Source organism: Cetorhinus maximus, chromosome 3 (genome assembly GCF_964194155.1).
Source record: "Cetorhinus maximus chromosome 3, sCetMax3.hap1.1, whole genome shotgun sequence".
NCBI classification, from domain to species: domain Eukaryota; kingdom Metazoa; phylum Chordata; class Chondrichthyes; order Lamniformes; family Cetorhinidae; genus Cetorhinus; species Cetorhinus maximus.
Genome location: NC_135881.1, coordinates 185,466,302 through 185,479,243, shown reverse-complemented (window position 1 = coordinate 185,479,243; position 12,942 = coordinate 185,466,302). Strand labels below are relative to the sequence as shown.

The 12,942-nt window shown below is 41.2% G+C and overlaps 1 protein-coding gene across 1 annotated transcript in view; it reads left to right on the top strand.

The window, feature by feature from the left end:
- The window catches only part of LOC144674395 (collagen alpha-6(VI) chain-like), a 113,510-nt gene that overhangs the window by 74,018 nt on the left and 26,550 nt on the right, over positions 1–12,942 (top strand). Inside the window, exons 23-25 of the mRNA XM_078535792.1 lie at positions 3,598–3,660; positions 5,560–5,622; positions 10,639–10,701. Coding sequence (XP_078391918.1) covers positions 3,598–3,660; positions 5,560–5,622; positions 10,639–10,701 — 189 coding nt within the window. The remainder of the gene's footprint in view (positions 1–3,597; positions 3,661–5,559; positions 5,623–10,638; positions 10,702–12,942) is intronic.

Genomic DNA, 12,942 nt, shown 5'->3' with positions numbered 1-12,942 from the left:
TTAAAGGACCTGCCCGTCCAACCTTAAGGTTGGCGGGCAGGCAAGGAGGCCAGGCGGCCTTTAGAAAAAACATGAAACCTCATCTACATGAGGTGACATGTCAGGAATTTTTTTTCCACAATTCCACAAATTTTTAGAACTTCCAGCGATCTCCCTGAGGCGGCAGTTTGCATCAGGGAGACCTGTGCGCTCCTTCGTGAAAGAGCACACTCCCGGCTCAGGGAATCTCCCCCCCCTGCCCACACAGGGCGCGCACAGCACTTCCGAGTGGACGTCACACTGGGCGGGCCTTAATTGGCCCGCCCACATAAAATGGCGGCATGCCCCTGACTGGGGTCGGCCATCAGGAACCCACCCGCCCGTGCCCGCTACCGTACATCCCCCCCCAACGGGGGGAAAATGTTGCCCCTAGTCTAGTTTGGATGGGGAAAACCATCATAATACAAAGGAAGATTGAGAGGGTCCATTCATTCCCATCTAAACCAATTGAGTTTTGATATACCCTTTTGCTCAGGATGAAGCCTTGAGACAGGCAAATTGGAGATGCTTCCACCCTTTTGTGTTGGTCTATTCTTAAACAAAGAGATGCATGAATTCCCCAGATGACTGTGAATGCCCATATTTAATTAGGTATTCACTTGAGACATAGCACCATCTATAGCTCAAAAGTCAAAGGTCACGTGCGAGAATGGATTTTAAAAAAAATATTTTGGGGGAATATTGTGTTATTCTGTAAAGAAGGGTGTGTGTGTGTGTGTGTGTGTGTGTGTGAGTTAATTAAGCTGGGAAAGAGTTTGATAGGAGTCAGGTTGTTTGGGGGTTTGGAAACATAAAAAGGAGAAGAGGTGTTAAGATGAGTTTAGAGCTAACATTTGCACTTTTAGATAAGTTGAGAGGTTGTTTGAATATCAGAGGGGAGCCAGAGGTGGCAAGAACAATGTTTGCATCTTGCAGGAGTTCATAGGTAAACAAATAGTGGAGATATGATATTTTATTCAGCCAAAAGTAAAGACAAGATGGAAACATGAAATATCTTATATTTAGAAGGTCCTGAGTTTCAAAGGGGTTTGAGAACAATGGAACTGAAATAAAAGGGAAAAAAGATATATTAGAGTTACTGTGGATAGCTGTTGAGTAGAGATGGCTGGATAGCTGTTGAGCTGGATAGCTGGTAAGCTGGAGAAGGCTGGAGCTGTTGAGGAATCTTGGGCTGCAGCAAACAGTTTCCTCTGAAGTGGATTCCATAGCAGAGGGGAAGAGGGTACAGGTCATGTGGTACACCTTTATTGAAGCTACAGCAGCTCACCTCGTATAATATTACTGTTTTTTTTATATTTAAACATCTATAAGGGAGTGTTGCCTGGAAGGTATTTACTTGTGGGTCTGACCAAGTAGACAGTTTTGGGGGAACATTTTGTAAGACTAACTGTAATTGCTTAACTGTATTCTCGTGTGCTTAAGTTTTCTTTTCTTGTTAATAGAACTTGTACTTTTAATTTTTAAAACCCAAAAGTGTCACAGGATTCCTTACCGCTGACATCGGTAGGTTGTCCTCTCATTATCAGAATACAAAAAATGGTTGTGGCCCTTAAGCCAAGTTTCCCTCTGGGATTTGGTTTGCACAGCAATTAACATGGCTGTGGTTATAATACATGCTCTGCAGCAGCCATTTTAATAGCTTGTTTGTGTCTAGTTTTTGAAAGTATTGACTGGAAGGTCATAATATGACATCTCTGTATTGGGTATCACAGCATCTTTACATTCAAGAAACTAACCTACTCACAGCTTACAGAAGAAATAGGCTCCACAGATCAAAATGTGGACAAAACACTACCCACTGTTGGAAAAATGAAAGTGAGAATTAAAGGACATGTCTTTATTGTGAAAATTTAGAATTTCTTAGGAGATCTGGTGTCAGGAGGTTGAGAAGTATGGCTGCTGTAAACATATCAGACCTGAACCTGTGAGAGGAGATGTAATTGAATCTCAACTGTCCATTGATAATTGACGCCTATTAGTTGGGAAGGGAGAAAACTTGAAGATTAGAGGAGGTAACTTAGGGAAAAGATTTCTGTATAACAATATGTAAGAGTCCTGAGATTCTTGGATCACTTCAGATATAGGTGATTTGTAACTTGCTTTGATGCTTCATGCCCTTCCTCTAGCCCACCGGGTCAAACTGCTCATACACTAGCATCTTTTTTGGGACTCTATACTATCTCCTGTCTTGCTCTCTTTGAGTTTATTTTGCCCAGGGGACCCATGACCTGCTCCCTAGATTCTTTTTCCTGCAATTCCATGTTTGAATCACTCAAATCAGGATTCCAGTCTTGCCACAGTTTAAAATGGCCATTATCAAAAGCACAAATGAAACTTTTTGTGACTGATTGTGCTAAACTATCCCTCTCCATCTATCTGTACCTACCTTTGACACAATTGACCACACCATGCTCTTCGAATGCCTCTCCTCCATCATCCAGCTAGTTGGAACTTCCCTTACTTCTTTGCATTCTTAGAGAATCATTTACTAGAGAATCACCTGCAATGGTTTCTCTTCCTACTCTTGCACCATTACCTGTGGAGTGCCCCAAGAATTTATCCTTGGTCCCCTCCTCTTTCTTACCTACATGTTGCACCTCTGAAAACATAGCGTCGGTTTTCACATCTATGCAGCTCCATCTCATCACCATCTCTCTCCCCCACTGTTGCTATATTATCAGGCTGCTAATCTGACATCCAGTACTGGATGAGCAGAAATTTCCTCCAACTAACTATTGGGAGGACTGAAGCCATTGTCTTCAGTGTCTGCCATGAATTCAGTTCCTTAGGCACTGACTCCATGCCTCTCCCTAGCAACTGTCTGAGGCTGAAGCAAACTGTTCACAAGCTTGTTGTCATATTTGCCCTCAAGGTGACCTTTGGATGACAGAGCCACACAATTATTAAGACTGGCTATTTTCACCTCCTTACAAATCAACCTCTGCCTCTGCCTCAGTTTATCTGCTGTCGAAACCTAAACCCATGTCTTTGTTACCTCTACACTTGCCTATTCCAGCACATTCCTGGCTGGCCTCCTGAGTTCTACCCTCTGTAAACTTGTGGTCATTCAAATACCCGTGTCCTAACTTGTACGTTGGTTTCCGGTCTGGCAATGCCTCAATTTTTAAAATCTCATCCTTGCTTTCAAATCCCTCCATGGTCTTGTCCCTCCCTATCACTGTAATCTCCTTTAACCCTCCAGTATAGCTGCACTCCTCCAATTCTGACTTTGTGCATCCCCGAGTTTAACCGTTCCACCGCTTGTGTCTGTAACTTTCAGCTGCCAAGGCTCTAAGGACTGGAATTCTCTCCTTAAACCTCTCTGCCTCTCTTCTTGTCCTTTAAAGTGCTTCTTAAAACTTACCTCTCTGACCAAGCTTTTAGTCATCTGCCCTAATATCTCTTTCAGTGGCTCAGTTTGAAATTTTCATTTGATAATGCTGCTGTGAAGCACTTTGGGATGCTTTACTGCATTAAAGGTATCGAATAAATACAAGTTGTTGTTGCATTGTTGACCAGCAGTTGATTTATTTTTAATATTATTTCTTTGTGTTTCAGGGTTCAACAGGATTGTATGGCTTCAAGGGGTCCAAAGGCAGCCAAGGCCTCCGAGGAAAAAGGGTTTGTGACACAATATTTTATTTTATCTGCCTTCTGTCAATAGTTACATCATAAAAAGGAATTTACAAATAGGTCAAATGAAAAACTCAGGACTGACAATTACCCCTGAAGCAGAACACAAACCCTTCACTGTCTGAAGCAGATCACGGGACCAAAATTACAGTAACAATCTTTTCAAAGTTTTAATGGAATAGCTTTCGGTATTTGCAACAGCTAATACCCGGTACAGCTGCAATACTGCTGGCTGTCACAGGGGGTGCCAAGAGCATGGTAACTGAGGACTGCGAATGGATTCATTCCAATTCCTAATTCACTTTACCTTTGATTTAATGTAATGGTAATTCAGTTGTTTCTATCCTTGATAGCCCCTCTAATATCAGAAGCGTGTTCAAAATCAAATTTGCAATTTTTCATGTTTTAATATAATGAAGTGAAAAGCATTTTGGCGAAAAGCCTGAGTACATGTATCCATGATATACATAAAAATGTTATTTATTTCATTGGCACATTGACCTCACTTTATGAACTACAATTTATGTTCATAATGTTAATATTTCATTTGCAGCTCAAATCAAATGGTCCACTTTCGAGTTCTGAAGAAGAGTCATATTGGACTTGAAACGTTAACTCTGTTTCTCTCTCCACAGATGCTGTCAGACTTGCCTAGTTTTTCCAGATGTTTCTGTTTTTATTTTAGATTTCCAGTGGCTGTGCTGGTTTGCTTTTATTTTACGGTCTACTTCTAGAAATCTGTGAGGATGAGCTCCTCTTGTTGCTGATGTAATGACATCAAAGTCAAGTGAGAGATTTTCTCTGGTTAGTTTGGCTCTGTTAGTATCACGCTCTCCTCCAAGTCAGGAAGTTGGTGGTTCAGGCCGGACTGCGGGAACTTGAGTATGTAATTAATGCAGTACTGAGGAGAGTCAGCAGTGAAACTGAGCTCTGTCTGCCTGGTCAAATAGACGCTAATGGGACTATATGAAAGGGAACAGGGAGATTGCCATCATTCCTCTCACCAGAGATATCAGCAACAAACTAACCAATCACCTCATTGCTACTTCTGATATCTTGCTGTGCGTGACTTTGGCTGCCATTATTACATATAAAACAACAAATTGCTGCACAGATGAATTGCTGTGAAGCACCTTGATTTGATTCTAAGAGACATAAAATGCTTTGTGAAAGCAAGTGATTTGTTTAGTTTCTGATGAAACTGGAAACTTGTTCAACAAAACACACTTGCAATGTTGCCGGAAGTGCTGGTGAGTAACCTCAATTTTAGTTTACACATCAAGACAAAGAAAAGTAATCTCCACAAATTATACTAAACTCGCTTATTTTCTTTCTTCTGGAATTCACTCCATTTTGTCCATTTAATTGTTGAGATTTGAGCACCTAATCTAGGCTGCTATTTCAGTGCAATGCTCAGGGAGTGCTGCACTGGCAGAGCTGCCATCTGCAGGATGAGACATTAAATCAAGGGCCCCATCTACCTGCTCAGCAGATGTAAATGACCCCATGGCATTATTTGACAAGCCATGGGTGTTCTGAACAATAATTATCCCTCAACCAACGTCACTAAGAGTTTATGTGGTTATTTATCACATTGCTATTTGTGGGCTATTGCTGCACACAAATTGGCTGTTGTGCTTCTTACATTATAATAGTGCCTACACTTCGAAAGTACTTCATTAATTGTGAAGTGCTTTAGGAAATATTGAAGTCATGAAAAATGCTACATAAATGCTAGTCTTCCTATAACTGTAACTGGAACTTTAATTAATCTGGCAGTGTTCGTGGATATAAATTATTTGTTGCATAAATGATAATAGCAAGTAAAAGGTATGTTGGTTAAAGTTTATTGTTTACCATTTATAACTCTCTTCAAATTATCTGAAGGGTGAAGCTGGAGACCCAGGTGAGAATGGAGAATTTGGAACAGTTGGACCTCGTGGACCACAGGTAAGTCCGGGCTTTCCTCAGCAATGTTAGATTTGTGTGTTTATTGAGATTTAATGCTGATAAAATGGTGCTCTGCAAAGAGAGAGCTGGCTGAACATGGAACAAAGCAACAAAATGACATGCGCAGATGGAGATGATGGGATGCTCTGCAATTTCTGAGCCTCTAGGAATGTGCCAAGGAAAGCAACTGTCGACTTCTATTGTGGAGTTAGCCAGGTGTATGGTATGAGTCTGTGCCACTTGGCAAGTCAGCTGTGGATTTTGGATGGTCTGCATGTTGCTGTATGATTTTCTGTAGGAGAGCAGGTGCTGAATGAAGTTGATAAAAGATTAATTGCAGTGTTGTCTTTTTAATGAGAATAACATTCAAGTTCCTTTAGAAGATGGACTCATCTTTAAAATGATGAATATTCAGGAGCTTTCCAACAGATTTTAAATTATCAACAGCCCTTTGGGGAATGGAGATTAACAAAATATTTGATTGTTGAAGGAAACCTTAAATGAAGGATTGACAGTGAATAATAAGGAGCTTTTACCTTGATGGATGCCATTGACTGCAGATGCTTAGCTCTTCTATCACCTTAAACCTGAGCCTCCCAACCATGCAATCAGAGGCATTGGAGACCCACTCTGTCATGGATCTGGTGGTCTGCTATTAAAATGACAGCTTCTCCCACAAGCACCTTGAAATGTGTTGTGCTGATTCAGTACAGCTTCATGCTTCTGCCATTCTGTAGATGCACAGAACTAGTTTAAGCCCCCTGCTCACATTATAGTTGTGAACTGAGTCAGGAAGTCAGAAAACTCAGTGCTTGTGAGCAGTAGGCATCACAGGTTGAGCAATTTATTTCACAATAGCCAATCAGACTCATTGGGGCCTACTACTAACCTGCGATGATGTTAAAAATTAAACTGGGTGGGCAACCTGGGGTTGGGTTTACCAAGTGAAATTTCAGACCCCAAATAACACGAGAAGCACAATTTTGTAAAACTCCCTTTTAATTCTAGAACAGGAAAGGAATAAAATGAAAGAAAATGTTATTGAATACAGGAGGGAACAGCTAAGTGTAAATGGGTGGAACAGCTGAGGCAAGCTATACTTGATATAGAAGTGAGGGTTGGAAGATTTTGTGTATAACTACACTGGGTACTGTACAAGCAGTCATATTATACATTAGCTTATGATGGTGCTTATATCTGAACCTACTGTGATTGGAACATGGTATTATTGAGTTGCAAAATTATCCAATTACTCAGGGATCTCAATGATCTGAATCCCACTCAGATGATTTTTTGAAGAGGTCAATTAAGAGCCAATTAGGGGCCGAAAGTAGAGGGCGACACCTCTTTGGCAGGCAGCAGGACCTGGGGCCACTTTTTACCAGTGCCAGTCAATCACGAACAGCAGCCTGCCCCCAAGAGCTGCCGGTGCAATCAAAGGGCCGGCAGATCAGATCAGACTGGCTGTGCTAGCTGAAGGAAGAGGATGCATCAATGTACATGCGCCCTTAAAGTAAAGTAAGTGAGGTCTGGGGTGGTGCTGGGCTCAGTCAGGCCCGCCCTAATGACGGGGAGGGGTGGTCGCTGATTGCAGGTGACGTCAATGTCACGGGAGTGGCCATTGCTGCCGGGGTTCCCTCCAAGGGCCAAAGAGGAGCTGTAATGGAGGCCTCCCCTTCCTTGGAGCCTGCTGGAAAGCAGCCAGTTTTACATGGTGGTCTTGCCACATGGCGGAGGCAACCCCTGTTGCTGGTAAAATGCCAGCGGAAATGGGTAGAGGCCTTTAATCGGCCTCTTAAATGGCTCAATTGGGCTCCACCAGGCAGCCATCTGTCAATTTTCCCACTGTGGGCATAACAGCATGGTGGTGGAAGGCGTTCAGCATGCCATCTGACTCTTTCCAGCACTGTTTTGCCAGCCTTTCTACCTCTCAGTCCATCCCCAAAGGCTCTGTAAGATTCCAGCCATTTGTTTCTACCAGTGGCTTTTATGGATTATGAATATATTAGCGGTAAATTTGTATGTTAATATAACTCAATGGAAATAAAAAAAACAGAGTGATGTAAAGTGGGTTGCGGATTACTATCTTCCATCTTATATTACTGTAAAGTCAAAATTACTCCCAGTGAGTTTGCACATCTTCACTTAATTCTTCAAGTGTCTCACTGAATTGGCAATCTCACTGTAAGATGTAGGGAAGAGAGAGAATAAGAGTAGTGGGAGTATGAGTAAATGTATGTGATTTACAAGTGTGTATGTGTGTCTGTCTGTGTGCTTAGTGTAGTAGAGGTGGTACAGCTGAGGAAGACTGAAGACTTGAAGACTGCACTCCCAGTGCTAAGTCGTACTTGACTTGAGCCTGGAAGGGGGAATCTGATACAGTGCTTAACGCAGTGGTACTGATTTTCCATCCTGTAAGACCAGGACTTCTAAACCTGACTCGAAATCTAAAGATCGAGGCATTTTGTTGCTTCTTTTTGTTGCATGGTGTGCTAACTTCACAAATTGTGGATTCTCTGTAATGCGCATAACCAAAAAATTGTTTAGTTAATCTCTTGCAAACTGGTGCACTGAGGGGTTTAAAGATGATATATTCTATTTAACGTTACACAGGGTTTGGATGGAAATGAAAGTCCTGGAATCCCAGGATCAAAAGGACAAAAGGTGATGAAACAAATTTAATAAATAGCATGTTTCCATTTTTCTACTATTTTCACAGTAACCGTGAGGTTTATTTTTGTTTCCCCCATGCAGATATTGGAGCAAAAATCAGAAATTTAGCCACATGCCTGTGTATGTTCTTGAAACCTGTATCTTTGACTAAACTTTTGGTCACCTGTTCTCTTATTTCCATATTGACTTGGTGTCAAATTCTGTCTAATTCTGCTCCTATGTGGCATTTTACAATGTTAAGGGTGCTATATAAATGCATGTTGTTAACATTCTATCCAATTAATTTAACAGCTGGAAGCTCATTGGTTGTATGCCCTGGTTTGACACAAAGAGAACCATCCTCACACAAAATTTCCCTGAACTAGCCTGATGTTGCTTTGGATTATGTGCAAGTACAATACAGACCTCAGCTCTATTGATCCAGCAGTGTATGTGCGCTGTGTAAAAAGTAACTCGTTTCAGTTTGGCCGTTTAATGTGTTTTTATGTAACTTGCATAATGCTGCAGCAAAGTATTGTGAGTAATATTTCTGAAATGTTAAGTTTCAGAAAAACATGAGGGAGAATTTTTCCTATGGTGGGCGGGCTGGGTGGGAGCGGGCAGGGGCGGGCGTGGAGCCGATTGCCGCCCGCAATTGGCTGTGCACCGCCATTTTACACGGGCAGGCCAATTAAGTAACCTGTGCGGGAGGGGGGAGGAGGGAGAGTTTGGGCCTGCGCTCTTTCGTGCATGCACGTGAAAGTGCGCAGAAATCTCCCTGAGGCATGGAACTGCCTCAGGGAGATTAAGTAGATAATAAAACTTTTTAATAAATAAAGTAAAAAATTATTTAAATATGTCCCCTCATGTGACAGTGTCACATGAGCTGGGACATGTTTGTGAAGTTTGCAAAATTTATTTAATTATTTTATAAAACTTTCAGGAAACCTCATCCCGCCCGTGGATGAGGTTTCCTGAAAAATGCGAAAGTCGCTTGGGCTCTTCGCCTGCCTGCCAACCTTAAGGTTGGACGGGCAACATTCTTAACAAGCTTAATTGCTTTTTTAATAGCCTCAATATGCTGTTGACAGTTCAGCGGGTGCCTGCCGAACTAAATTTCAAAATGACGCACGATGACGTCATCGCGCATTATTTTACGTGTCAGCGTGTCGAACCCGCCCCCGCACACCGACAGCAAAATTCTGCCCATAAAGTGAGGAAGGAACTGGGCTATTTAATGGTTGAGGGAAGGAATAGTGTCACCTCAGACTCATCCTCAACTGATGTCTTGAGTCAGATCGATAATTTCTCTGAAATCATCATCTGGCCAGGGCATGTTTTAAATCTCTTTTGTCCCTCTGGTATCCATAGGAGTGTGCACCAGCTGTAGCTGATGGGTAATTTACCCTTAGATCTCCCCCATGCTGCCCTCAATGGGCACCTTGGAGGAGCCCTGAAGCACTCCAGAAATGAGGTGGCCACTGACCTTCCCTGGTCAACCTTCTATTCAACACTGGCCTTAAGTAATGTAATACTGAGAAAGCAGCCATTTACAACGCAAAAAAAAAAAAAATTAAAGGGCCATGCACTTAAACAAATTGCCCATGCACTTCACAAAAAGATTTTGGGAACCTTGTTTTAATTCCATTTCAGAGCGCGACCACATAACCTAGCTTGGCACTCCCAGGGCAGCATTGAGGCAGTGCTACATTATTGGAAATGCTTTCCTTCAGCTAACATACAGAATGTCACTCACTCTGCCCACTCCAGCAATTTGGGTGAATGCAAAAAAATGTTTTGTCCCTATTTGAAGGAGTGCAGACATTTTTCCCATTTTCCTGACCAACATTCCTTCTTGTCAGCTCATTCCCAAAACTGTCGTACACTGTCACTGAAGTAACATTGACTTTGTGTGACAGTGTAAAACGGGTGATGGCAAGTTGGCAGCCCATTTTCCATCTCTCTGGATTTTTATTTCCATCAATGATCTTGTCCCCTCTCCCACCCCATGCTTTCACCTGCTTCACACTCCTGCATAAATTTAACATCTATCCAACTGCATTGCAAAGAGATTGTGTATGAAAAGAGAAAAGTGAAAAGCTGCTGTATAAATGGTTTTCTTTCTTTATAATCCGCTTCCACTTTAAGCAGCAGTGATGTTGTGATGATGACAGCGCCAACAGTTGAGCAATGATGTCTAATCTATTCTCTCTTTCTATGATTCAAGGGAGTACAGGGGCCTCCTGGTTTTCTTGGTTTTCAGGTACTGGTTACTTTTGTAAAAAGGATGTCAAAACTTTCATGATTATTCTGAGCTGAAAGACGTGAGCAGTTATTTCTGTATTTTGTGTTCTGAATTTTAAGGGAGTGGATGGAATCCCCGGAACTATTGGTGGGAGAGGACCTAAAGGAATAAGAGGACGCAGGGTATGATATTTATTGTGTTCCTTTGTAACCACCTGCATCGAACTAGATTCAAAAGGTAAACTGGTCCTTCTGGCAAAAGAAAGATTTTTGAAATTCTTCTCTCTTTGACAACATTTGAAAGCACCATTACTATAGTGATCCTCAGTTACAACATGCCTGGAACTTCAAAGGGAGTTGCCTTCACCAGGTTGCTTGATGCATTCCATGGCAGGTCAGCATATGAGGGACTACAGTGCAGTATTGACACTGGTGACAATATGGTCCAGATTTTGCAGTCAGTAGTGAAAGATTGGCAATCACCACTCACAACAGAGTGAACCCACAAGGTTTGAGCAGGCTCTAGAGTACAGACTCCCTCTTTTCCATGTTGGTTTGAATTCAGTGCCTTCTACAGGGGGTCTATTGTGTCTGTGAACAGGAAAAGCAGCAGGGAGGCAGATTAACCAATCAGATTGAAGAATTCTCACAGCTAACAAAGTAGGAAAGTAAAAAGCAGGAAATATAAATTACATTTAAATTATTGTACAGAAAGTCAAATAAAGATTGGGACATACACATGGGATTAAGGGAGATACTTATATAGAAAAACACAACTTTTGAAAAAAAGCAATTGTTGATTTTTCAAAGATCTGCAACATTAATTTTTCTCTGATGGTACAGAACTCCACAGTTGTATAATTCGTTTTTCAGGGCCAGAGGTGTTTATTAGTAAATATGACTTACTATATTGTTAACATTTCAGTTACTCCTCATTGAACAAAGTTTAAGTTTTTCATTGGTCTTTAGTGTGATAATATTCAGTCGTTAGTTTAAGTTTATGCTTTAGCAACAATTTCTAAGCCGATTCCACAGACAAGGACTGCAACAGCGCAGCCTGTAGAGGAGCAACTTCCAGATTTCCATTTTAATTGCACATATGTGGAAGCCAGGAGTTGCTTTCAGTTTTATCCAGTAAAAGCGGCGAGTGCTGCTAGCCTCACTGTTATTACAGCATATCCTGAGACATTATGATTTAAACCGAAATGTTCCTTTGCTTTTATTTATAATTTGTAGTTTATTACCTGTGTCCCTTTAAAAAAGGTGCACTTTTACTGGATTAATTTGATTTTCAATTGCTAATACTTGAGGTAACTCAGCGGCATCCTGATTGGTTAATAAGAAGAGTTGAACTGAGTTGCAGTGCCAAGTGATGGTGTTGGTAGCTGAGGTAACAGATCATCGTCTATCAGCAAGCAAGAACGAGTCATCAATTATGATGTTCAAAAAACAAGGAATAGCTACCGATGAAATTTAATTTGTGTGAAATTATTTGGTTTTCCCTCTTAGCTGCAAGTTTAAATATAGAAGTAACATTCATAGCACAAGAAGCCCATAATAATGAGCCAGTTCTGCTTAAAATGTGTATTCTCACTCACCGAAGTGTCTGTAAAATGCTATAAAACTCTATAAATAGTTATCAGCCTAAGTATGTGCTGTAAATGTGAGTTGCTGAATTGAACTTTGTTGATCATACTTCCTGGAAATGTAAACGTTCCTTGTAACCAGGTGTTATCTATGTTAATCATGGCCAGATTCTCTCTTTTTCATTATTGCAACAAAAGGCAATTTAGGATCCTCCTGTTCTGAGTGTGAAGGTGGATGGTGGAACATGCCTGTCCATGCTGATTGTAAACCCTGCCTGTTCCACTGCAGTGATACAACTCTCCCTCAGCAGATTAGTACATTGTCAATTACAATGGAGACTGAATTACCTAGTAATAGGCAAGAAATGCAATAAAATACACTGCTATTGTTTTAAAACTGTGTACAAACCAGTTTAGTGTGAGTAACACTGCAAGAAGTCCCCAGTACATTTCATCTAACACATATTTTTGCCCCTTACACTTCTGATAATATGCATGAAAGATCACAGTATTTTAATGAGTGATTTGTATTTATAATAAGAAAGAAAGCCTGCCAGTTAATGCTGGATGTGTTTGATTTGGAGTACTAAATGCACCCGCATTTTCTAATCAGCACAATTAGGAACATAAGAACAGGAGTGGGTCCATCAGCCCCTCAAGCCTGTTCTGCCATTCAACTAGATCATGTCTGGTCTGTTTCGTAATTTTTACTCAGCTTGGCTCAGTAACACTTAATACCTTTGTCTAACAAAAATCTATCCTCAATTTTGCAATTAGCAATTGACGTAGCCTCAACAGCTTTTTGCAGGAAGAGAATTCCAGATTTCCACTACCTTTT